The sequence below is a fragment of the Chanos chanos genome, chromosome 3, assembly GCF_902362185.1.
Source record: "Chanos chanos chromosome 3, fChaCha1.1, whole genome shotgun sequence".
Classification (NCBI taxonomy): Eukaryota; Metazoa; Chordata; class Actinopteri; order Gonorynchiformes; family Chanidae; genus Chanos; species Chanos chanos.
In genome coordinates this window covers 8,760,316-8,785,000 of record NC_044497.1, presented here as the reverse complement: position 1 = coordinate 8,785,000, position 24,685 = coordinate 8,760,316, and the positions used below count along the sequence as shown (strand labels likewise).

The window sequence follows — 24,685 nt, the reverse complement described above, 5'->3', positions numbered from 1 at the left end:
TCAGTGAGACTACGGTCTTAAAATAAATTCCATGGACACTGTTGGAGTGTTATTTTTGTTTTCTGCCGAAGACCTCATTTGACACTCGTGTACTGTAAATCACAGTTGGGAGGCACACAGGTTACAGTGAGCTATAGGTTATATGTTGGTTACAGTCCTCTTCTGTAAGGTCATGGATCATTGGTCTGGTTTATTTTCAGTTTTATGCACCGTGGTGCGGGTACTGTAAAAAACTGGAACCCATCTGGCACGACGTGGGCGCAGAACTGAAGAATTCTGGTTCGCCAGTCCGAGTTGGCAAGATGGATGCCACTGCTTATTCTGGTGAGTGTGTGTCCTAGTTACCAAACCTCAGGTCACCGACGTGCAGCGATTGATTTGTATAGCTAACAAGCTTCTGGAGCCCTGTCGCCATAACCACCTGTGTTTCACAACAAGTGTCATATACCTAAGAAACAAAACTAGATCTAAGACTTTAAAGGTGTTTAAGGGGGGAAATGATCTACTGTAGTCTTATGCTATTTCTTCAGTTTTGACTGGCTGAGGGTTAGTGGCGTGTTTCATAACCTTGGACATGCTCCCGTGTAAGATCTTGTAATTGGGCAGTTATACCTGGCCGACGAAGTGGCCCGTGTAAGAGAGAATCCTAGCATCATTCATCAAAGCCAATCCTCTTAGACCGGCTAATCAGGGAAGCCGGCTTACGGTCCCCGTGCTGGAGTGCGCTACTCTCCTCTGATTCGCAGTTCTGGCCAGAGTTTAATTACGATGCTTCTTAAGTATCATAAAGCAGGTGAGAACAGCTCGGAGCCTGCTGGATTACTGAACGAGCACTCGGGGAGGAATCAGGATTGGCACTGCATATGATAGTTTACAAGGGTGTAAACACAGGATTATGGGTATCACTGTTAGCAGCAGATGGCGGATTATCTCTACCGCGATGCCTTAACTTTAGTAAAAGTAGAAAATAAGGAGCAGGTCACGTAGGGCATTCTAAAGATAGATGGTGCTTTTGGAATGATGTAAGAAAAGATCTTTGTTTTTTTTTCAATGTTCTCGTTCTTTTTATTTCTTTATTATGATGTCATATGTTGATGCAGATATTAAACGTCAGTTGATGATGACAATTATTTATCATATTTTTTTCTCCACCTATAAACTTTTTTTCAATTCTCATATGGCTTTGCGTTTACTCAAGCTAGCATGCGATACCAATGAAAAGATATTACGAATGAAAAATCATTTGTGATAGGGGTGTGTAATGGTTTGTTTTCTTTGGCAAAAACAGTTTACAGTAGTCATTTTCCCATGAAATGATGGATCTTAAGTTACCAAATGCTTTCTTTGTAGGTGTGGCGTCAGAGTTTGGAGTGCGGGGATACCCTACAATAAAACTGTGAGTATTCATTCACAGTTTCACCCCATTCAAATTATATCACAGTTACAGACATAAAGCATTTCTGTGATGGGTGATGGAATTGGAAGTGGTATTACTGTTTAGCGGAGAAAAAGGAAGAATTTAGTTTTTTTTTTTTTTTTTTTTACTGCTGTCAGATGCTTCCCGTTTCAGTGTGTGTGGGAAAGTGTGTGTTAGTAGGTGTGAGCTTTGGGATGAGAGAATGGACTGACCTTTAAATGTGGCATTTCAGTGTCCGACGGATAGAGCAGCACTGAGCTTTGTTTAATGCTGATATCAGCATTGCCTCATACAAAACTCAGTCACGCACATCTTGCTTACTTTTCTAGGACCTTTGATATTACGTTTAATGACTTTCTTATTTTTTGTCTTTTGGCGTTGTTAATAGTCATTTTACATATTTGGCAGTGGTTTTTTGAATACACTTTTCCAAATCATGCTTTTTTTTTTTTCGTTTTGTGTGTGTGTGGCGAGCGAAACAAACGAACTGAAATAATGAATCTCGAAAATGCTCACCACATCTTTTCGAGCCAGCTTGTAGCAACTGCCTTGGCAACCGTAGCTAATTACGTGCTAATGAATGTGCGGTTTGTGTTGCCACATGTCATTAGTGCCTTTCTTTTTCTGAACAAATAAAGGCAAGGCTGAGTGTGTCCCTGGCTTTATTCATGGAGAGTTGGCTGGAGCACCGCAGAGTGTGTGTGTCAGTGAGTCGACCCCAAAGAGAATTCCACCTCTCACAAGTAATCGCCCTGTGGGGGGGGTTGCTGTTTTATCTGGAGCTTTGTGATCGAGGGAAAAAAAAAAAGGTGTTATTGTCATTAATCCTCAGGGTAGCGCAGTGTTTAATAAGCAGCCAATTTTATTTTCGTTTTAGTCCACATTAGAAGAAAACCAACAGCATTAAAGAGGGAAAAAAATGGCGGTCAGGATTTTCCGATATGATTTCTTTTTAATAACTGTCAGGGGAGAAAGTTATGGGCATAATAGTAATAGCAATAATCATAATAATAATAATATTAGTAATATTACTACGACTAATAATAATAATCAGAGTGAAATTTGGGCCTTTGGACTTATGAGCTCAACTTTCCTTAGAACAGAAATTTGAGCTGACTTTAAAGCAATTCCTACATTTTATTTGTAGACATAGCAGTTTTTTTTTTTATAAACAGTCCCTTAAGTGTTGGAGAGAGGAATCGGGGTAGAGAGTAAGTACTGTCAGAGGATTACTGGCTCACTATGCCTGGGGGAGCGAAGAGAGAGAGAGAGAGAGTGTGCTGTTACGTCCGGGCCTCATTAGTCTTGTGTACAGCAGTAACCTTAGCAATCAGCCCTTGACGGGTATTTTTTTTTTTTTTTTTTTTTTTTTTTGCCACACGTGCAGGTATATCTTATCATGCCGCAATACCCTCACAGACGTATGTGTGGCGTGTTGCACCAGTGATGCAACAGGAATGTAACCAGAGTCGATCCCCACACAGAACCCATCAGTTCGGTCTTGGGCTTTAGGCCTCGAGGAATAAACACTGGTTTCTGAGCAGCGTGTTGAGTTATATAATATAATGAACGAGGCTGTTTCGCGGTCTTCGCCTTTGACTTTTTCAGAGAAAGAAAGATTGACTTTTGCACCTTGGAAAGACAAACTGACTCTCTCATCCTCCGCAGCTCTTTACAAGCGATAAACAAATAGCTCCGCAAATAAAGCACCGTTCTCATACCGATCCCATGGGGTAATGTCCTTTATTTGCGTACGTGGCGGTTGAGTAAACCGATACCAGTTGACCGCGCAGTCAGCGCACAGATAGATAAACAGCGTCTCGTACTTGCGTTTGTCCTATCGCTGCTTAATTTCAGGCTACGTGTATGAAATCACTGCCTTGCTGATCCATTTCCCCCTGTCTTTTTTTTTTCAGACTAAAGGGCGAACTAGCCTATACTTATAAAGGCCCCAGGACCAAAGATGACATCATAGAATTTGCGAACAGAGTCGCCGGGTAAGAACATGGGTTCTCTCTCCTCCTGTGATTTATCATTTCTGATGGCGCTGGCCACAAAAAATGACACAGGAAACTTTGTGAAATAAAGAGGCATGTTTTGGATCGTGTACTGACTGCTGTACCACACACTGAATCAGTTTGTAAGGGCATGATGTTAAATCCATACGACAGAGCAGTTGTAGATACATATAAATGTTTGGTTTTGGACCTTTGCCCAGACAGTGTCACTCAAAATCTGTAGAAAATGAATCACATCTGTAGAAAACGAGAGGGGAAAAAAAAAAAAAGTGGTCCAGAAAGACCTTTACTGACATTGTATTAGAGAGGCCTGCTACGAGTTGATATTGGGAACACACGAGTGGTCTTGTGATGGAGACAAGCACCCCCCCCCCCCCCCAGGGGATTGGTGTCTCATCTTCCACCTCAGTGCATTTGAAAGGGCAAGTCATCATCCGGGGCAGGGGGCCGCTCACGCCTGTGGTTTTAAAAAGTTCAGGAGGCCCAAAGTCAAATCAGACCTTTCAATTTCTGTTAACCTTTGCCAGGTCAGGGGTCACCGCCTGATAGATATTACTTGGTATGACCACTAGATGGCGCCAGAGACTTAAAAAAAAAAAAGCCCTTTTCAAATCCATGAACTTGAAGAAAAGCAAAATCAAATGTACTGACTTAATGCAGCTAGAGTTAATTAATTTTATTTTGTGTGTGTGTGTGTGTGTGTGTGTGTGTAGGCCAGCGGTCCGATCCCTCCCGAGCAGACAGATGTTTGACCATGTTCTGAAGAGACACGATGTGTTGTTTGTGTATGTCGGAGGTGAATCTCCACTGAAGGTAAGCTTCCTGGAATCCTCTGTGTTTTCTATCAACAACTGATAATGTAATGAAAACAGACCTAAGCACACTGTCATGCCCCGCTGTCATGCCTCTCTAAATATCGAAAAGCCACAAAATCCTCTCAACACGTCAAAAAAAAAGTAATTAAAGTCCCATTTTGTGCTCAGGAAGCATAATCCTTCCAAAATGAAAACTTAAGCATAGATGTGCACACACACACACACACACACACACACACACAATTAGTCTTTCAAACACAGAAACTTAAACATATCTGTATATAGTATACACACATGGTTTGCAGTGAGGTGGTGTGGTCTGTGTATGAATGAATAATGCATGAGAGGATTGTGAATAGTGACTGTGTGCCCACCCCTCCAGTCTCACTGCAGCGGTGCCTGTCACGACAGGCTCGGCCATCAGCCCTCTAACCAGCTCCATCGCTTACACAACCGCCGGACACACTGTTCCCGCTCTTTTAGCCACCGAAACGCCGCCGGCCCCGAGCCATCTCAGCGAAACATCCAAAAATCTGCCGCGTGCGTTAAATGCGCCAAAAAAAAGCGCCAAAGTAAACATGTTTACTAAATGAAGCTGTTAGTGTAACTGAGTTTGGTTTTCACCAAAGGAATCTGTTGGCTCTGTAGTTGCGATGCTGCAGCGTTGTATTGTGTGCGTGTGTGTTTTTTTTTTTCCTTTTCCCCCCTTGTTCTTTTTTTTTTTTTTTTAAGTTTTCTTTGAAATATTTCGGCTCGGCGGCAGCGCGTAATCAGCTCCTGTCTAGTCCAGCTGTGAGGTATCTGGGTTTCATTGTCAGACGGCTGTCAGTGAAAAGTGCTACAGAGACAGAATTGGCCGTATTGATTGCATCATAAAACAGACTCGTGAAGGTTTTTTTTTTTTTTTTTACTCAGCTCTTCTAAACGAACTGGAGCCGGCCGAGGTTTGCAAAAGCCCTGTGACGAGCGTTTTCAAACAGCCGTGAAAAATTGCCCATAAAATGATGCTGATTTGAAGTTACAGGGGTAATAGTTTGCGAGCTCCGAAGAGAAATACCGTGGAAAAAAACGCCCGTATTTCTCGTCTGCCCAATCGAATCATTTGTCACTTAAGGCCGCTCACGTCGATGAAGACCTCAACGCGCCTACGTTTAAAGTCCTGCGAATTTTCCCAACATGCACTTGTTTTGCTGCAATTCCAGGAGAAATATATCGACGTGGCGTCCGAACTCATCGTTTACACCTACTTCTTCTCCGCCTCTGAAGACGTCTTGCCAGAGGTGAGACTTGTTTGTCTTCTGAAATACATATCACCTCTTTGCGTTACTACTGCAATTTATAATCCCATACTCTACATGAAACTGTCACATCACACAGAATTTAGGAAAATTACACTTGCTTTTTTTTTTTTTTTTTGTTAAACTCTGACCGACTGTTGTAGAGTAAATTTATCTCAGGGGACAGTTTTAGTTTTCTTATTAATTTACTTTAGGAAACGACTTTTCTCCACATAAGCCTTCTCCACCCTTTTCTAAACGAGCCAGTAGAATATTAGAGCCCAATAATTTAGCGCCTGTTGTTAAGAACATCTATTCATTGGACCTGAAAAAATTACAGACATCACATCTCCTTTTGGTTCTGTGTCTCTGTCATTAGTCTGTGAATTTGCCGGAGTTGCCTTCAGTGGTGGTCTTCAAGGATGGGAGCTTCTTCACGTACGATGGTGGGTGTGATTTCTGCTTCCTGTTTTTGCTCTGAGAAACTGTTTCATGCCGTTGAACTGTTTCACGACAAAAAAAAAAAAAAAAAAAATCAAAGTTCCACAGAAGACCAAACTCTTGCCTTGAATTGGGATTTAGAAAATAAATGTGTAAACCATAGTTGTACACCTCCCCCTCAGAAAGCAGTAGATGATTCATTGAAAGGGTGACTTCCCATATTTTTCTTTATAGAGTGACCGAGACAGCCCTGTGAATGTTTATTGAGCAGAGATGGTTTGCCAACACATTCGACCGTGTTCACTGCTGCTGACGCTTAGTTTAAAGATCCTTGTGAAGTCCCATCTTTTCCCCTTTCAGTTGAGGCTTTGCAGTTAGTCAGTGCAAAGTTACCGTTTTGGAGTTCTGATCATATTTCATCGATTTATTAAGCTTGTTTTGCAAAAAATTATCTGTTTACTTCAAGTCAAAATCTTTCCTCTCTTTTGCTTTCCACTCTGTTCCCTCTTATTTAACAGCTTTTTGGTCTTTTAGTTCTTGTGACTGAGGTCTACTTTCATACTCTCAAAGAAGGAAAAGTTCTCTCCCTCTCTTTATGTATATGTATAGCTCTCGTGTGAGAGAGGCCCCCCTTTTTGAAGCCTGTCACAAAAAGTAAGTCATCAAGCTACAAGGCTGTCAAGCAGTTGCTCCTTTGAACATTCGACTCAAACACCTTATAAACTTTATGTGAATTGGATCGTCTAAGAAAAGGCAGCGGTTTGAATTTCAGTAAATGAATAGTTAGCATAGCCGTAACCCCATTTTTGTCCTCCCGCTGTGTCATAGCCCAGCTGTGTTTGTCCAGAGCCACACAGACCGCTCTGGCTGACCGTCCTCGGTTATGACGCGGTTGCGTGTCGCGGAGCCGGCAAGCTCAGCCCCTTTAGGCCTTCTGTGGGCAGCCTCTGATGTTGCCGCGGTAATCTGCGGACTCCATTTGCTGTACGCTCGCGGGCATGGTGGGGGGATATGTGAATAGACAGAGGTCGCAGCGTGTGAATAAGAGGGGCGGACGGACAGGGTCGTGACTAAGTCGGTGATGGATGGTGACTGGATGGCTGTTTTGGACGGATGGATGAGTGTATTGATTGATGGCAGGTAGCTTTGCGCTTGAATGGATGGCTGGACAGTCAGGCGATTGAACGCGCGGAGGAACGGCTGAATAATCTTTTTTTTTTTTTTTGCAATATGTCATTGAATGCATGAGAAGATAGGTTGTATAATCGCGTTTATTATTGATGGAAGAACAATTGTACAGTTGTAGATGATAGATGAACTAATATACCAAGAAATGGGTGACTTATTTCATGCTCATGTAGTTTGCATTGTCATCTTAGAGAACACTACTATAAGCTATTGAATAAATTTCATTAGGATCTGTATTAAATCCTTGGTAGTGCTCTTTGCTTTCATTCTTCATATAATGAAACGTGAAAAGCGCGTATGCTGTATTGATCTATCTCCAGAACTCCTTAGTTGCTAGCGTCGTATGAATAGTGCTTAGGATCTCGCCGATTATGCAGTCTGAAATTGGTTGCAAAATCTATTGACGTCAGCTCTTTTTCATATAACAACCTGTTTGGATTGAGAAACACCGGTTGAAATGTAAGCTTACAATTGTGTTGCATTTTTTTTTTTTTAGTCAGGGATGTTGAAGAGGAGTAAGTTTTTTTGAAGAACACAGAGCTGTGTCTGTTGTGTTTCACTCCCCAGTCTTGTTGACATTTGCACTTCAGCATTTTTATTTAACATTTTGATCCCTCTTGTTCGTCAGATTATGAATAGGGTAAATGTCAGTCTATTTTAAATCATTACAATGTCTTCCAGCGTGTCTTTTCAGGTTTCATAAAATCTCTATCCAGCAGATGCCATTTTGTCTCCCTCCGAATGTCTTTCACCGTTCCTTTTGACAGAATCTCTCCCAGGAGTTTTTCTTCTTCTTCTTTTTTTTTTTTTTTCCAGAAGAGCACCGCGATTCACCTTTTCTGTCTGCGGTAGATGTTGCTGGTCAAACTGAAGCCCTCCTGCGGGGGCGGGGGAGTGGGGAGTGGGGGTGTGCTGCCTGTGTCCTCTGGAGTCATGCCAAAAAAAAAAAAACGCTCCTCATCAAGACATAGTTCACTTAAGCACCGTTTCAAAGCTGTTGAAACGGGACAGTAAACGATGCCGCGGTGCGTAAAGCTGTCTCTGCCTTAAAGATTTTCTTCGGGTTCGTCCTGTCATTTGCAAAAGCGGGTGTGGTTTTTTCCGTGGCGGTTTTATCATGCGGTGAAAGTAAAATGGATGGAGTCACATCGGGTTCCGCCCTCTGTCCATCCGTCTCAACGCAGCAGGACCAGTTCCCCGTTCTCTTGAAGCATGTCCTCTATACCTTTACTCTGGACTTCGGGGGGCAGGTGGAAACGGTAAAGAAGTGCATCCACACACAGGCTGAGTACAAAGGGGCTCCAGTAGTGGACGTTAGGCAGACCAGGCGATCGATGTCGAGCCTGGACGAGAAAATCCAGCCCCCGTCTCTGGTTCGCCCCTACCCCAGTGCGACAAAACACATGGACCTGTTCCACCTGCTCACTGCGAAATGGCTCCTTCCTGCACCAGAACCCCAACAAGAAGGGGTCGTCACAGTGTACCCGAACCACAAAGAGCCCGCCCTCCCCAGAGTCCTCCAGAATCTGTATGTGGAGAGTCTCCTGTCTGTCAAATGTTGCCATGGTAATGGAGTAAGAAAATGCTGTGAGGGAATTGGAGAGAGAACTTTTCCTTGTGTTTTTTTTTCTTTCTTATTTGAAGAAAACTCTTCTCGTTCCTGGAGGGTTTGCTCAGATATGTATTTACGCAGGCCTTTCCCCTTGTCAGCACTCGGGTCCTGGATTGAATGTTCACACTGGCATATAAGATCCCCTGTGTTTTATGCTGACTATGGCTTCAATACATAATGGATGACATAGAATGTTCTACATGTTTTTCTCATACGTTCAGCATTGTGCTTTCCCTTGTTCCTCCTAGCACCAGAGAAACAGCACTAAAACACACACACACACACACACACACAGACACAAACACACAGGCACACACAGTCAGTAATTTATTGTGGTAACAGTAGTACATTTCAGGGTTAAACATGTTTTTGTTAAGTTTGTATTGTCTTTTCTTGTCAGAACCACATTCTGCCCTCTGCTTCCCTAACGCTCAACTGTCACAACGATAAATCGTAAATGATATACACATATCACAGCTATAATTAGCGCAGTATAATTTATGATTATAATGTGCTTTAATTTCAAAACTGTTTTTCATGTAGACTCTTGTATGGAGCATAAAACCGAAGGTCCAATTAAGAATGAGTCTTCTGAAAGATAGGTAGTCATTTGGATTTTTTTTTGAGAAGAGGAGAAAGAAATTTTCTCTTAGCAGACGTTTCCTGTTTCCCACCAAGTTAGTAATCCCATGGATCAGGGATTAAAACACAGTGTTATTTTGTTTTGCTCAGCCAAATCCAGGAGAGCCTAAATCAACCCTGAACGAGGGAGAAGACAAATAGCTTTGCTAAGTGCCTTGTGTCAAACTACAGCCAAGCTTTATCTCTATCCGTCCTCTCTCAGGAAGAAAAATGTTGGTATTTTTTTTTTTTTTTTTTTTACCTTTAAATATTTGTAGTCATTAGTTGTAAGTCCCCCGCTGTGCTGCTGGGTAGAATCTGTTGTGTTGATGACAGCTTGAATGCCAGAATGAGGCTAGCTTTCTGTAGAGATGAAATGCAGAGGGTAGCATTTGCATGCAACGTTATCTCCAAGGCTATAAGACACTCATTAAAAGCACCGGGCTAGGTGTACGTCCATCTGAGTATACATTACATTCTTTCATGCATGCTGGGATATCTCCCCCTCAGCTTTGTGTGCTGATATGTAGGTGGTAGCCTCATGTGCAGTGTGGGAATGGCCTTTGAAAGAGTTTAATGATGCAACGAAACTTTCGCTTTGCGTGACTGTGCTAACAATGAAGGAACGAACATCAGAGAACGCAAATGTTTTTTTTTTTCTTTTCTTTACAGAATGTGTGGACGTCACATGCGTGTATTGTGTGTCTGTACATGTGTGTCTTGGTGCATGCATTTGCATGTTGAGCTCTGCTCATCCATGCGCGTGTTATATGTAATATGAATGAATAATATAGAAATGTGTGTTTGTGTGTGAGTGTGTATATATATATATGTGTGTGTGTGTAAATATATATATATATGTGTGTGTGTATGTATGTGTGTGTGTGTGTGTGTGTGTGTGTACATGTATATATATATATATATATATATATATATATATATATATATATATATATATATATATGTACATACTCACACACACACACACACATGCACATATATATAAAGGGATTAGATTACTTGTCTGCTCTGACAGACCACCTGAAAAGAACCACCTGAATTCTTTCTGAATTCTTTTGTGTATTCCTGTCTTGCTCTGGCTACCTGTCATATTTAAGATTGGATAAGCACAAAAGCCCGTTTGCTGTACAAACAAAGGCAGCCCACTTTGTTGGAAACCCTATTTGACATAATGCTGCCAGGCTTTGATGGTTTTGCCACACTGTGCAAACTTCAAAAATCCTTCTGGAGAATGCAACTGAAAATGTAGGTGTCTTTTTTTTTTTTTAAACTCGTTCGAGTCTCTGAATTTGAGACAAAACGGCATTAAAATAGAATAAAGATGATTACTCACAATTTAACATGAACTGTTTTCAGGTAGGCACCAGAGGACTGTAAATAGGCAGTGTTATTGGGTTATGTAAATGGCTTAATCTCTTGGCATAGGCAGGGCACAGAGGTGGAGAATGTAGCCACGGGTTTTTATACCTCTCAGTATGGTTGTAAAAGACAAGCTTTTAGGCTAAATCTCTCCTTTTCCCCCCTCTGTTTTCTCTTCTTATTCAGAACCTCGTAAGTCCTTTAAGCAAGCCTCTATGCATATACCTCTGAGGATTTTTGTGCAGTAGGTGTCGAAACATTAACAGTGCACACTGTGTGAAACCTCTTTGCATAGGCAGTTGTTTGAGAGTCATTGTTGTCCGATGCGGTTTTGGCTAATGGTTTTATGGCTTAGTGATAGCCTAGCTAACTGTGTGGGAATAAATGGCTTTTAATGGTGTCAAGAGGATTAGCCCCCCCCCCCCCCCTTAAAAAAAAAAAAAAAAAAAAAAAAAGCACTTACTTCACAGTTGGGTGTGAGGTTTGAAATTCCATAAATGACAGAGTAACTCTCTCTTTTTTTTTTTCTTTTCTTTTTTTAATTTGACAATGTAACTGTCTGTTCATTTTTAGGCGGAAAAAAGGAACACATTTCAGAAGTTCACAAACTTGTCGTTGTCAGCAGGTGCAGTCTACAAGAATATCTGACAGACTTTGCATTGATAGCCAAGCTGTTTATTTTTCTCTATCTAAAACAGTAAGCGTACAGATATGTATGCTTTTTCATATGCAAATGCGCATCAATGTGTGTCACCGCTTTGCTTCCTTATGTTGGGCAATTTTTTTTTTTTAATGCAGAAAGCACTTGAAACAGTAATTTGCTGCTCGGTGAGAGAGGCTAAGATTGCGTGGTGTGTGTGTGTGTGCGCGTGTGTGTGTGTGCGCGTGTGTGTGCAGGCTATCGTGTGTACATAATGGTTTGTGTGCAGTGTTCCCTTAGGTCCAGTGCTTCTCTCCTATCCAGGCTTTAGCCTTTCTCTCATCCTTGCTTCCAGCACAGCGGACGGAGAGCTGCAATGCTATAGCCAATGCTCTGGTTAACCTGACTGCCTTTATAGTACTGCCTAATGCTTCCTCACCACTCACAGCTTTGCACCACCTAATTATTTCTTCTCTTTTGCTGTTCTGGGAAACCAAGGGCTAGATAGAGAAAGATCAAAATAGATTTCTTTTGGGTGGTAAAAGCTTATTTAAGATGTGCTATATATATATTTTCTTCCCCATCTGAGATTTGAATCCTGTTACTGATATTATGACCTAGATGAAAAAATAGCTTATTTACATTTTAAATGAAGGTTTTCTTGAACAAGTAATGTATGTTGTTAAACTGATTATATTTTTCCACTGGTCTTATCTGTCTGTTTTGGAAAACCCAGCATAGATAATGATGCTGGTACCTGTGTGTGTGTGTGTGTGTGTGTGTGTCTATGTCTATGTGTGTGTGGGTGTGTGTGTGTTTGTGTCTGTACATGTTGTTAACAGTCAGGCACTTCTGTCCTGCTGAATTTTTTTGAAAAATGGTATTCACCACTTTAGTTTTATTTGTTCTGTCTGCATAAATCTTTCAAGTATTTGTCTTACAATTTTTTTTAAACATGGTAAGGTTCCATTAAATACTTTGCCATCCTTAACATCCCTAGTTTACCCAGGAATAAGTTCTTGTGGTTGACCGTTTCCGCAGTCTCCCTGTTATGACGCACGCCTGGACCTTTGCAAAAATACTCGTTCATTAATGGGATCTCAAGTCTGACCATCTTTCCCAAGGGCAAACATTTGTTGAAACATTTGTCAAACTGGGCTCTTTAAATTAGCACCGCAGTTTCCATCGCCTAACAGGCCCAGGACTCTAATATTCATATTCCTCCCTGAGGCCAAATATCCAAATTGTAAACCCACATAGACAGTTCTGGACAGTTATTGATCTGGCTGGCGATTCATCAAATTTTAATCCTAAAAAAAAAATGTATTCCGTGGGCTTCTCAGTCAGCGAGGTTCAACTTTTGCACTTTGTTTAGAGACCACGGGGCTTGTAAACCTCTCTTTTTAAGGTCAAAAGAAGGCTTTTTTTTTTAAATATTTAAATGAGTCCTCAATGTATTCTGTAAATATTTAAATCAATCTTCAGTGTATAATGAACCTGAGATAACTGTGGGGTTTTTTGTTTTTTTTTTGGTCTGGCAGAGTATGAGGATGGCAGTCTTTCCTCCTGGGTGAACAGAGAGCGTTTCCAGGGTTACTTGCAGATCGATGGATTCACCCTCTATGAACTTGGGGAGACAGGTAGAGGCGAAACCAGCTACTGTTCTGTATATACTTTCTCTTTTCTTTTTCCCCCTTAATTTACCTTTAGCATCGATGGCTAAATAAAAAAACAAAACAAAGTGCCATTATTATATAATATAAAACTTTAGGTAAGACAAAAATTTTCAAATTGATGCTGTGCATTGTATTCATGTTCTCCTGTGATAGACTGATGATCCACTCTATATGTTCAGACTATAAAAAGCAAATTTAAAAGTCTCCACTTGGGGGCAAACTAGCATTCCGACTGTGACTTAAATCAGAGCACTGCACGGCGCTGAGATGAAATAGTGTCCTGCATAAAGAGTGTTGGGTGATGCATTCATGTGAAATTGTCAAACAATTGTCTGAAATTTTACTTTCAATTCTGGACAAGGCTGTAACAAGGCCTTTTTTGTTTTTTTGTTTTTTCCTGTGAGATGAGATCAGTAATGATATCAGATAGAGAGGTGATCAATGAAACGGTTGATATTTCATCTCAAAGCTTTTAAAGCTGACAACATTTCCCCTCCTCCTTTTTCTTTTGACTGACTGCATATGATTTTGAAATCTCTGGACAGGTAAATTGGTGGCAATTGCAGTTATCGATGAAAAGGAGCCAACAGAGGAAAACATCAGGTACAAAGAACACTCCGGACCTTCCACTCAGACGCATTTCAAATACTGCCACTTCTTTGGTAACAGCTGGGGGGGGGTGTCTCAATACCTCATTCACTAGCCATCGTGCTCTCTTCTACTCAAACTGCTTTTCATACAAATCCAGGCGCTGAAATGTACAGCGCTTGTAAAGTGAGCAGATGTGAACAGCCCACACGTGTTGCCTTTTCCTCCCTCTTCATGTCCTCACTAAGTCTCTCTTTTCTCTCGCTTGTGTTACTAGGTTAAAAGGTCTTATTCAGAGAGTGGCTACAGAATACAGGGAACATTTCAACAGGTACGTCTGAAGGCAGTCCAAGACTGTTGCTCGCAGCAGTGTTTAATATATACAAAAATATACTGTAATGCGCTGTAAAAGTATGAGGTGCCATTCTCACCAGTCAAGGTGTCATGCCTGTTATTTTCTAACAAGTAGGGTTTTAAAGTGTTCTGGAAATTAAAGGGGGAAAAAAAAACAGTATGTGCTAAATTGTACCTCAGTATTTATCGGTGACTCTGTATTTCTGTTGACTTGTTACTCTTTTTCGTGGAAGTCTGATTTTTTTTTTTTTTTTTTGGAGTTTTTCACAAGCCCTAGTTACACTGTGGAAAACCATATATCAGTCTGTATCACTGTTGCCACATTTAACACACACACACACACACACACACACACACACACACGCAGAATCTTACACAGAACAGAATTCCTTACTCACTCGTCTTAATTTACTCTCGCACTTTTTTGCTTTAATAAAGCCGAATTATCTTCAAATCTCCTTGATCAAAGCATGCCTTTGTTCCAGACAGACCCATCAGTACAGATTGAATTTCACAGATTCCTATCATCTATCAGGCTAAACGCTAGGCTATCATGCCCTTCTCCTCTGAAGCTTGTCTTTGGGGATTCAGACTGAGATTAGCGATCCACTTTCTGATTTGACATAACTGAACTAAATGGTTGTTTTAATTGCGTTAAGTCACAGAAAACCCCCTGTGGTTGTCTGAAAGCGATCTGCCTTCATTGCTGCTGGGAAGTGCCAGCAGAAATGAGGGAGCAGGTTTGACTGGGTAATTAGAGAGGTGGCATTCAGCGTACCCCCTGCCACTAGCTGCAGTGCCATACTGTGTGTCTGTGTGTGTGTATGCGCACGTGTGGGGGTGTGTGTGTGTCTGTGTGTGTGTGTCTGTGTGTGCGCGCATGTGCGTGCGTGTGCATGTATTTGCATGCATCTGACACATACTCACTCTGTCTCCCCCTGTATTTGTGAGCGTCATGAGGTACGGTGTGACAGGCTAGGAGAGACATTGTGTGTGTGTGTGGGGAGGGTGTTTAAGAGTAGAAAAGTTGAAAAAATTGAAGGAAAGATAAATTTGTAATGTAGATCTTGCCATCTGTTGATAATGAACCCCAACATGTGTATACTAATTATTTTCCCTAGTTTTCTCTCTGGCGCTCACATAGAGGATTGTGATCCATGGCATCAACCAAAGAAAAATTATTTACTCGTGTGTCTCTAACTCTAGAATGCATCTAAACAACAAACAACCCTATTGATCAGTTTACTTTATGAATAGGTATGATCGATCGTACACATTTACACACTGAGAAGTTCAGCAAATCTTTTAGTTAAACACTTACTAATTGATTAAAATCTGAAAATGTGTTGCACACATGTAATCTGTGACATTATCGTCGAGAGCACTCCAGTCTTTTTCATGCAAATTGAAAAGACAAACCCTACAGTCGACCGCCAGTACAAATCCCTCAGATCAGATCCGAATAATCTCACGACGGCTTCGAAAGCGCCGTTGGGCCTGATGGCGACTGCGTGTCGCCACCGAAACAGTTTTACCGAGGATTCAAGGAAACAGACACACTTTATATTGACGTGATTAAATATGAATGTAATATACGCATTCATTCTGACAGCCTGAATCAGTCTTGCCACAGAGAGAAAAACAGATTCCCTCTAAGGGCCCTCTGCAGACTCCCACAATGCACCGTGCCTGACAAAGGAGAATACAATGAGATACAAATTGAATTCCTTTCAGCTTTATCGTTTGGATAAATCACTCGCGAGTTTGCTTTTGGAAAGAGGGAAAGGATGCTGATAGCAGTGCTCAGAGACACAGAAAACGATACCAATCCACTCTCTCAATAAAGCCTAAAGCCAAAAAAGCCTCGTTGTTCTTCTCTATTGGGAGATTTATAAAAGAAACTGATGGGTAGAGTCGATAAGACTACACTTAAATAGGAATGAGTTTGGCAACGCGCTGTTGGTATGCGGCATTTTGAAAACTCCACGGCCTTTTGTAAAGCCCTTCAAGCAGAGAACGCGACGACTACAGGTTATGGCAAACGTTATTGGGTTTTCTCCGAACCGTTTTAACTCGTATCTGTTATGGGACTCGTCAGTACTTCTGTCGCGAAGATTCTACTCAAAAAGTTGTGATCCTGCAGTCTCAAATGGTTTTGTTTACCGCAGAATAGCCACCGAACAGATGGAAACAGCACGTCGCAAATCCTAGATAAAGGCCCAGCTCATAGTTCAGGATCGACGTCTTCGGTTCGGGGTTTTTTTTTCCTGCGTCAGCGACACAGGAGCGAAGATGACGGATGGAGGCCCAGTCAAATCGAGTCTGTAGATTTAGTTCTTAAGGTTTAGTTCTTTAGTTCATACTGCAATACGGTATTTCTCCCTCTGTCCCTTTCACCCCAGTACAGGAATCTTAAAAAAAAAGACAAAATGACCTCAGCAGCCCTACTGTGGTTAAAGAAAAGCATAAAAATATCACAAAAATGATAACAGGCCCATTATAGTCTCATCGTGTATGTTTGGAGACTGTTAGAGCTTGGTAATGGTGTAGCTCTTCGCTGAAACATTTTGAATAGAGCAAGTCAACGAGCTTCCCCGGTGTCTTTATAGCGTAAAGAAACGCTGCCGGTTTTTTCATACGAGTTCCGTCGCGAAAAACGGCGGAGGAGAGTACTTATCGTTTTGTTTCTTATTGTTTTCAGAGACTTCCAGTTTGGCCACATGGATGGAAATGACTACATTAATGGTCTTATCATGGGGTAAGTGCAACGTGCAGTGGTCGTCTGAACTCTCCAGGGTGTAAGTAATGCCACGGTTAGTCCAGTCATTAAAAAGTGACCCTATCCTACGCTGTACTCAACCAGACGGCTGCCTTGCCTCAGATGTCTTATTAGTGCTGACACAACCACCTCCACTGGGCTCGAAAAATAATAATCCCTACACATTGTCTTGTAGGGAGAGTTTGGATTAGCCCTCTGTTGCGTACCACTGAAATGAATGTGACTGCAACCCTGGTAATGATATGATACCATCGTGCCGAGGGACTGTGGCATACTGTGTATAAGTCCTGCAGTAGATTGGACCGAGTTCTGGTTTTAATGAACTCCCACCTTCCCCAATGCACGCTAACACACGCACACATACACACACACACACACACACACACACACACCCCTGAGACTGGAACAGAGGGATGCAACCCTCTGTCCCAGTATGTCATTATAATGGATAAATACAATATCACTCAGCAGCTGGGTGACATTGAAATGACTGTGTGTGTGTGTGTGTTTGTGTGTGTGTGTTATGTTATATAGAGAAAGAGTGATATTGGATGTGAATAGAAAGAAACCCAAGGCTGAGAAAAGCTACAGCTACACTGCTGCTTTAGTCCTATAAAGATGAGGCATGGTTCTGTCATTGAAAAAACAAAAAAAAAGCAATAACAAAACCTTAAATAGGAATATTTGTTGCACGGCACTGACCTACACAAAACAATGATTAAAAGCAAAGTACGTAATTAATTTGAACATCCTGACCAAGGGAAATCTGTGTAAATTCCTTGTGTAATCATGTGTGTGACAAGTTGTCGTGCGAGTAATGTATGTGACAGTGAATCTGTATTAATGAACGAGAGATTACTCAGTGTGTCCTTGTGTACTGTCTGCGTGTGCGTGTGCGTGTACGCGTGTGTGCGTGTGTGCGTGTGTGCATGTGCATGTGTGTGTGTGTGTGTGTGTGTGTGTGTGAGTGTGTATTTTGTGGATGGCTTTGTATGCTAGGCTTGTGGATTAATTGCCCTCCTTTGAGGAATGAAATCCTGGTCTGTCAATGGCCACTAATCCCGTCCTCGGAGATCTCCACCAAAATAAATCTGATGTTTTATATCCACCGCGTTCTCTCACTGCTTTCTTTCCCTCTTTCTCTAGAGCTCTCTAATTCTGTCTGTCTACACACACACTCTCTCTCTCTTTTTGTTCATGCTAGCTGACACAGGTCGGTTCAGTCTGGCTGGGGCGGCAGAGGGGGATATATATATATGTGTGTGTGTGTGTATGTGCGTGTTTCTGTCTGTCTGTCTGTGGAGTTTGATCCGCACAATCGTATGTACATGATGTCCCGGTCTGAAGAGCAAGCCTGTTTGACTGTCAGATTAGCGTTGGGCGCGACGCTCTCTACTGCACATCAGCCTCTGCAGAAACGCAGACAGACAAGCTATGGGCTGGTCTGCGATGCCTAGATTTAGAAATTTAGATGCATGGTGGGAGATAAAGCCTAATGAGGCTTCCCCTCAAAACCTGCTGGTTTATGTCCAAACAGCGAAAGGCAGAAAATGGTGCTTTGTGCCGTAACCACAGGTAACTGCCAACATAAAGGAAACAGTTGAGTAAATGAGGGATGCCAAACAGGTGCTTCCACACAGGAATGGCCCCCCCGAGTAAATTAATCAGCTAATATTTCATTATGCCGAGGACCATTTAGAAAAATTCTGTTTCCAATTTTTCTGTTTACCGTGGCTAGAGGCAGAGTCAGCTAGACTCAGAGAGGAATGATTATTGGGGCTCGCTTGATGGGAGCCTCTTAAATTGCTGGTGTTCCCAAAAAGGAAATGTGGCTGAGGTGATATTTATTAGGAAATCTGAGGGGAAACCACAGCCATGGTCAGCTGAGGGTGAAAATCGCACCTTTTTTTTTTTTTTTTTCGACCACCGCATCCACGCGTTTCACCCCCCCCCCCCCCCCCCCCCCCCCCGGATCCGGGAAGATGCTGCTCTCAGCAAAGTCTGACTCAACCGACTGCAAGTCTCAATCCTGGAGGCGGTTTTCAGACTAGAGCAGTTTGTAGAGAACTTCACAGATCGGGCTGCAAGTTTGAAAGTGAAGTGTCAAAATGGAACCCTAGCCAAAGATCAACCCGAATGGTGTAAAAATCATCACACTGTCAGATGAATCATTCTTCGCTCTGTTCTCGACACGTGGACGAGCACATCGGTGGTGCTCTGCCAAAAGAGACGCGCGGGCCCAAGCGCTTGTTTCACGCGTTGTCCTGACAGCTCTGTCATGCTGTGGGTGCTTGTTTTTCTGGCCTGGCTAAGGTCTGCTCAGCCGTTTAAAGGCCAAGGTAAATGCCAATGGATATCATGCCATTCTGAGTGATTATGTTCATCTGGCTGTGACGCACTTATGTCCTTCTGCGCTCCCCATCTCTAGGGCTTGAGGTGTCACTGAATGATTTGATGAACACGAAATGGATGTAAACCATATGTTTTGCCAGATCTCTGGCCAGTTGAGTACTTATGGGGGGATTCTGGAGTGGTGCTGGCAGGAATGTGAGAGTTTTCTACCACCAGAAGCAAAACTTAAAGTGATGGACTTTTTTTTTTTTTTTTTTCTTGGAAGAGCAGTGTCACGTCTCTTTCCACTAGAGTTCTGGAGACTTCTAGAATCTATGCCGAGGTGCGCTAAAGTTTTTTTCGGCAGTCTTGTTGTGGGCCCCGTTCCCTTTTAAGGTACCTCATGCTGGTTGTTCCCTATATATTGCCCGCTCCTTGGACATTCTCAATAATGAAGAGAATCTTTAGAGGTACAAGAAAGCTGTCTGTGCTATGACGTCTTCTCAGGGGCTTTGCCTACTGTAATGGTATCATTGTTTCTTGTCTCTGGGAAAGGAAAAGCTTTTAGTATCCTGTTTTCTCTGTAAGAGCATGTTGTTGTTCAGTAGACCTGACATAAAATACCCTACTAACAAATCTCCTCTGATGAGAATTTGTAATGGACCACTTCTTACTCTTTACACAGGAAATATTCTAATAATAAGCGTGTATGTGTGTCTGTCTGTGTGTGTGTGTGTGTCTGTGTGTGTTCAGTCTCAGTTCTGCTTCATAAAAAGCCTGTATCACATCTTAGCTAGTTAGTGACTCGGCACTGTCTGAAATTGTGTTTGTCTAAGTATTTGTCTAATCTCAGTTAATGTGTGCCAGTGACTATCTCTAATGTTGCTGTCTGCTCTAATTTGTAAAGGTCACTGTAAATGTGACCAGCACGGAGCCACAAAGGCTCAGCTCAGCACCCAGTGCCCAATTTACATAAAGATGGACATACCGGTTAAATAAAAAAAGAGTGGGGTTTTTTTTCTGCCTGTAAAAGATGAATGTGATCTTACTGAAATGACCCATCGTGTGACAGAGCTAGAAATTAAGCCGTTTTTTTTGTTGCCTTCTAATGGTTTTATGACTTTTGGTTGTGTGAATGTCGCGGTGTTTACAGATTATACACAGATAAACACAGTTAGAGCCATTTATTTACATATGTACAGACACGTAGCGATGATGACGGGTGTATCTGCCTAGTTTGATGGTAGTGCATTGTTTTGTTTTGTTTTTTTCTTCATTATAATAAAGTCCAGGTTTGAAATAGACGACTTTAACGTTCAACAGAAGAACAGAACTGACCAGTTTAAAAACCGAAATACTGACCATCATGTGGTTCTCTCTTCGCAGTGAGGTGACTGTCCCCTCCATCATCATCCTCAACACATCTAACGAGCAGTATTTCTTACCCAGCGAGCCAGTAGAAACATTGGAACAGCTGGTCCACTTCATCAACAGCGTGCTGGATGGTTCAGCTCAGGTGAAAGATCACCCGCCCTTTACTTAAGAATCTACTAACGTCATCTTTACTGTTTGCTAGGCTCCATTCTGTCACCTGTATTCTTCATCATTTACTGCTGTTGTCCTTTCACGTGTATTCTTTAGTTTTACCTTTCACAATCCTTTCCCTTATTTTCTCTGTTATTACCTGCTCCCAACCCTCCATTTGAATTCTACTATTTATAACCTGCCATTGTCCTTTCACTCATATTCTAGATCATTCACTGCTTCCATCTTTTCGCTTTTATTCTCTGTTACATACTGCTGGTGTCATTTTGCTTATATCCCTTTATGATTACCTGCCACGATCCTTTCCCTCATTTTCTTTACTATTTAACGCTGCGTCTTTAGAATGCTTTGAGTTGCCTGCACTGGATTTTTGATCATCAAACTTCAGTTAACTGTTTTTTTTTTGTTGTTGTTGTTGTTTTTTTTTACTGTTGGTTCTGTCGTTTATTTGCTATCAAATTGTTCTAAGTCCCTCTGCGGCCCTCAAATTGCTGAGCAAAGCATTGAAAGTTGTAAATATTGTATATTCCGCTGTTAAAAGAGCAGGCTTTTCATGCAGTACAGAAGTCGCTTTGTAGTTTCTCTGCAGAGAGGCAGGTGCATATATATATTTTTTTTTCACAGTCAGCCTTAGGACTTGATTATTGATTCAGATGTAAGGTTTAATTTCAGCCTTCGCGTAACGTAAATGTATATGAGCGAGAGCAGCGGGGAATTTTTTTTTTTTTTAAACCTTACTGGAAAAGTGCTCTGCTGAACAAAACCATAATTTAAACAGAAAAAAAAGCTTTCCACCGTTTCCCTTAAGTTATTTTTACTTACCAAAACAAAACCAGGCCACCATATAAACAGGCACTGACCATGTTACTATGGCGACTGCCAGCCTGTCCAGCTTGTGCTGAGTCTGCTTTGGGAATGTTGGTACATGGCTTTAGGCCTGAGGCTTTTGTCCAGGAACACTAATACTGACTTTCTGGTTCTGCCTTCACTAGGCCTACGGGGGAGACGGAATCTTCCAGAGAATAAAACGGGTGGCTTATGACGCCAGGTCTACTGTGATGGTAAGTGGAACGTGACCCTGTATGACATAAGTCCTACATTTAAAAAAAACAAAAAACAGTATTTTGAACTGCAGTTCCAATGGCTTGGTGAAAGTCTTAGTTGAAACAAGCACGCTGGAACCAGTAGTCGGGTTAAATAAAACACAAATGAAAATAAAATATCTCAACCCGAGCCCATCGGACAAATGTGTAGAACTGCCTCGGTGAATGTTGAAGTTTGAACGCTTAAGACGCTGCTAGGAGAACGGTTCATGAACCTGAACAGTAAGACCTTAAATGAACCATACAGGGATCCACGGTGATGACCTGCACTTGTGCTGGAACTGTGTTCAGAATATTTCTCCTGCAAAAAAGTATGCAATCGATTTCAGTGCTGGTCCATGGAGGTCCAAGGTGAACTCGACTGCTAGATCTCTTTTGGACCGTATATATGTATAAAAGACCTATTCATCTGAGTCAGGTTTTTTCGCACAGCTAACAGAAACACACAGTAAAGACGCCTTCACCTTGCTATAATATGCTATGACAGAGAAGGAATTTGAGTTTTCTTTTTAATAGAATGAACTTTCACCTCACTTCTCCCGTACTTGACGCTTTCACAAGAGCTTGCTTTTGAAAGTGTTTAAGCCTCTCTTAGAGATTACACAGAGTGGGGTAAAGAAGGAGAGGAATGTGGAGGTAGTGAGAGAAAAAAAAATAGTTGCTTCAGAGTAGATGGAAAAAGAACAGAATGTTTGTGTCAATGAACGAGGATGTTTTTTTTTTTTGTTTTTTTTTCTTGTCTTGTAAAGTTGTGTTTATTTGAAGGGATAAACCGCCGGTAAATACAGAGCTCCGACAGACCATAATATAATTCGGCAAACATTTGCAATTGCATAAGCATGTCTAAACTCAAAAGGTGCCCTGAAGCTGAGGACATGGGGGTTGAATTCAAGAGAAAAATGATAGATTAGATTTTGAAAAAAAAAAATGCTGACCTAAACGGGAAGCGGGGGGGAAAGTTCTAGAAAATAGGACACCTCAAGGGTGAAAGAGTATGATGATTGTCCGTTTATTTTTGCAACGCGTTTTTTTTCTCTCCCGCCCCCCCCCCCCCCCCCGCTCTGAGGAGGTTGTCGTTTTGAATGACCTAATATGGTTTACTCTCTGAGAGGTGTCTAAGGTTTCCATGGCGATTGAGTTGCCATTGGTCATGACCTTGACGCGGAGTGTTGAATGGCACTGTTCGCCTAACGTCAGCAGAACGGGTTATCGTGGCTTCGTTAAACCCAATGAGTCATATCGTTGTGTTTGTGTAGAGCATCTCTCTTTACCTCATTCTGCTTAACACTGGGCAAGTCCGTTAACAGCTGTCTGCTTCATGGCTCTGTCTACAGGTTTATGAAACATGTTCTATATCCTCAATCTTTTACTCTATTTCCCTTCAATGACAGCCACAAGACTCAGTAGCTTCTGTCTGCAGACGTAGTGTCTTGTCGGCTTCTTGCTGAAAAACTAGCTTCTTTTTTGAAACTGACACATTAAATACAAAAATTTGCAGTTCATTCTTGGATTATTCTTAATGTTTAGTGCACTAACAGTTTATGACCAGAATATATGTTATAAAAATTATAGTGATGATTATGCGATCATAATAGATCAGTGAGCATATGGAGCTTTCTAATGGGATCTCCTAAGTTGACAGTGAGCTACAGCATTCTGTAGGTATGTTTTTCTTTTTTTTCTCTTTTTCCTAGACACACGTGATTAATTCTAGAAAATGTTTGTACCCAACACATATCTACAGCAACAAATCTTAGGAAGCATTATGAGTCAAATGGCCCTGCAGTGCACTTTCCTGGACAGAGGTGCATTGTTCCCAGTATAGATGTGCGATGAGGGTGAGGAGGGTGGGGGAAGTGATGAAGAGGCCGAATGGAAGGCTAGAGAGGTAAAGTAAGCTGTAGGAGAGAAAAAAAAAAAAAAGAAAGATTCGTGGTTAAGACCTTGAGTGAATTAATTTGCCTTGTCAAGTCCGAGGGATTTTATGTATTGTACAGGAGTGCGCTTCTGTATTGTGTTTGCGGCGGACATAAATCTCTTTCTCCTTCTCTCTTTTCTTCTTCCTCTTTTCTCCTGCGTCCCTCCCACTCCCCTCGTTACTCTTCATACGTTGTGCTGTCCTCTCTGCACTTTATTCATTTCTCACCTCTGCGCTCCTTTTTTAAAAAAAAAAAAAAAAATATCCATTTGCCTTGGTTCACCCCAATCTCTCCTCTCTATCTCTCCCTCTCCCTCTCCCTCTCTCTCCCTCTCCCTCTCTCTCCCTCTCCCTCTCTCTCTCTCCCTCTCTCTCTCCCTCTCTCTCTCTCTCTCTCTCTCTCTCTCTCTCTCTCTCTCTCTCTCTCTCTCTCAGTCGGTGTTCCGCAGCTCTCCGGTGCTGGGCTGTTTCCTGTTTGGTCTGCCACTGGGCGTGATTAGCCTCATGTGTTACGGCATCTGCACGGCCGAGTCCGACGACGGAGCCGAGGAGCTGGAGATGATGAAGAGGGAGGGCCTGACCGACGAGGAAGAGGAGGAAGAGGAAGAGGAGGAGGAGAGACGCCGACAGGCCGGCAAACCGGAGGCCCCGGAGGACGAGGAGGGAGAGGTAGAAAGGGACGAGAAGAGCGCGGTGGAAAAGAAGACTGATTAAGGATCGGGGGGGGGGGGGGGGTCGGAATGGAAGAAAGAAGGAACAAAAAAAAGAAAGGAGGAGTATGAGTGACGTACGGTGATGTGGAACTTAAGGACATATCAGTGGTTACAGGTTTAGTTTTTGATGTTTTTTTTTTTTTTTTTAATTTTATTGATTCACCTCTCTCCTCCCGTTTTTTGTTTTGTTTAGTTTTGTTTTTCCCTTTGTGTGATTTTTAGGGATATTTGATATTTTGTTTGTTTGTTTGTTTATTTGTTTTCATTGT

General features: G+C 42.0%; 1 protein-coding gene across 3 annotated transcripts in view; it reads left to right on the top strand.

Annotated features, from left to right (window-relative positions):
- tmx3b (thioredoxin related transmembrane protein 3b) overlaps positions 1-24,441 on the top strand; it is a 25,892-nt gene extending 1,451 nt beyond the window's left edge. For all 3 annotated transcript variants that reach the window (XM_030768448.1, XM_030768450.1, XM_030768449.1), the window contains exons 4-16: positions 201-324; positions 1,351-1,396; positions 3,334-3,414; positions 4,149-4,248; positions 5,453-5,530; positions 5,907-5,973; positions 12,951-13,049; positions 13,631-13,688; positions 13,951-14,004; positions 16,729-16,785; positions 20,524-20,653; positions 21,675-21,743; positions 24,139-24,441. In XM_030768448.1, coding sequence (XP_030624308.1) covers positions 201-324; positions 1,351-1,396; positions 3,334-3,414; positions 4,149-4,248; positions 5,453-5,530; positions 5,907-5,973; positions 12,951-13,049; positions 13,631-13,688; positions 13,951-14,004; positions 16,729-16,785; positions 20,524-20,653; positions 21,675-21,743; positions 24,139-24,417 — 1,242 coding nt within the window. In that variant the 3' untranslated portion in view covers positions 24,418-24,441. The remainder of the gene's footprint in view (positions 1-200; positions 325-1,350; positions 1,397-3,333; positions 3,415-4,148; positions 4,249-5,452; positions 5,531-5,906; positions 5,974-12,950; positions 13,050-13,630; positions 13,689-13,950; positions 14,005-16,728; positions 16,786-20,523; positions 20,654-21,674; positions 21,744-24,138) is intronic.
- Positions 24,442-24,685: the final 244 nt, after the last annotated feature.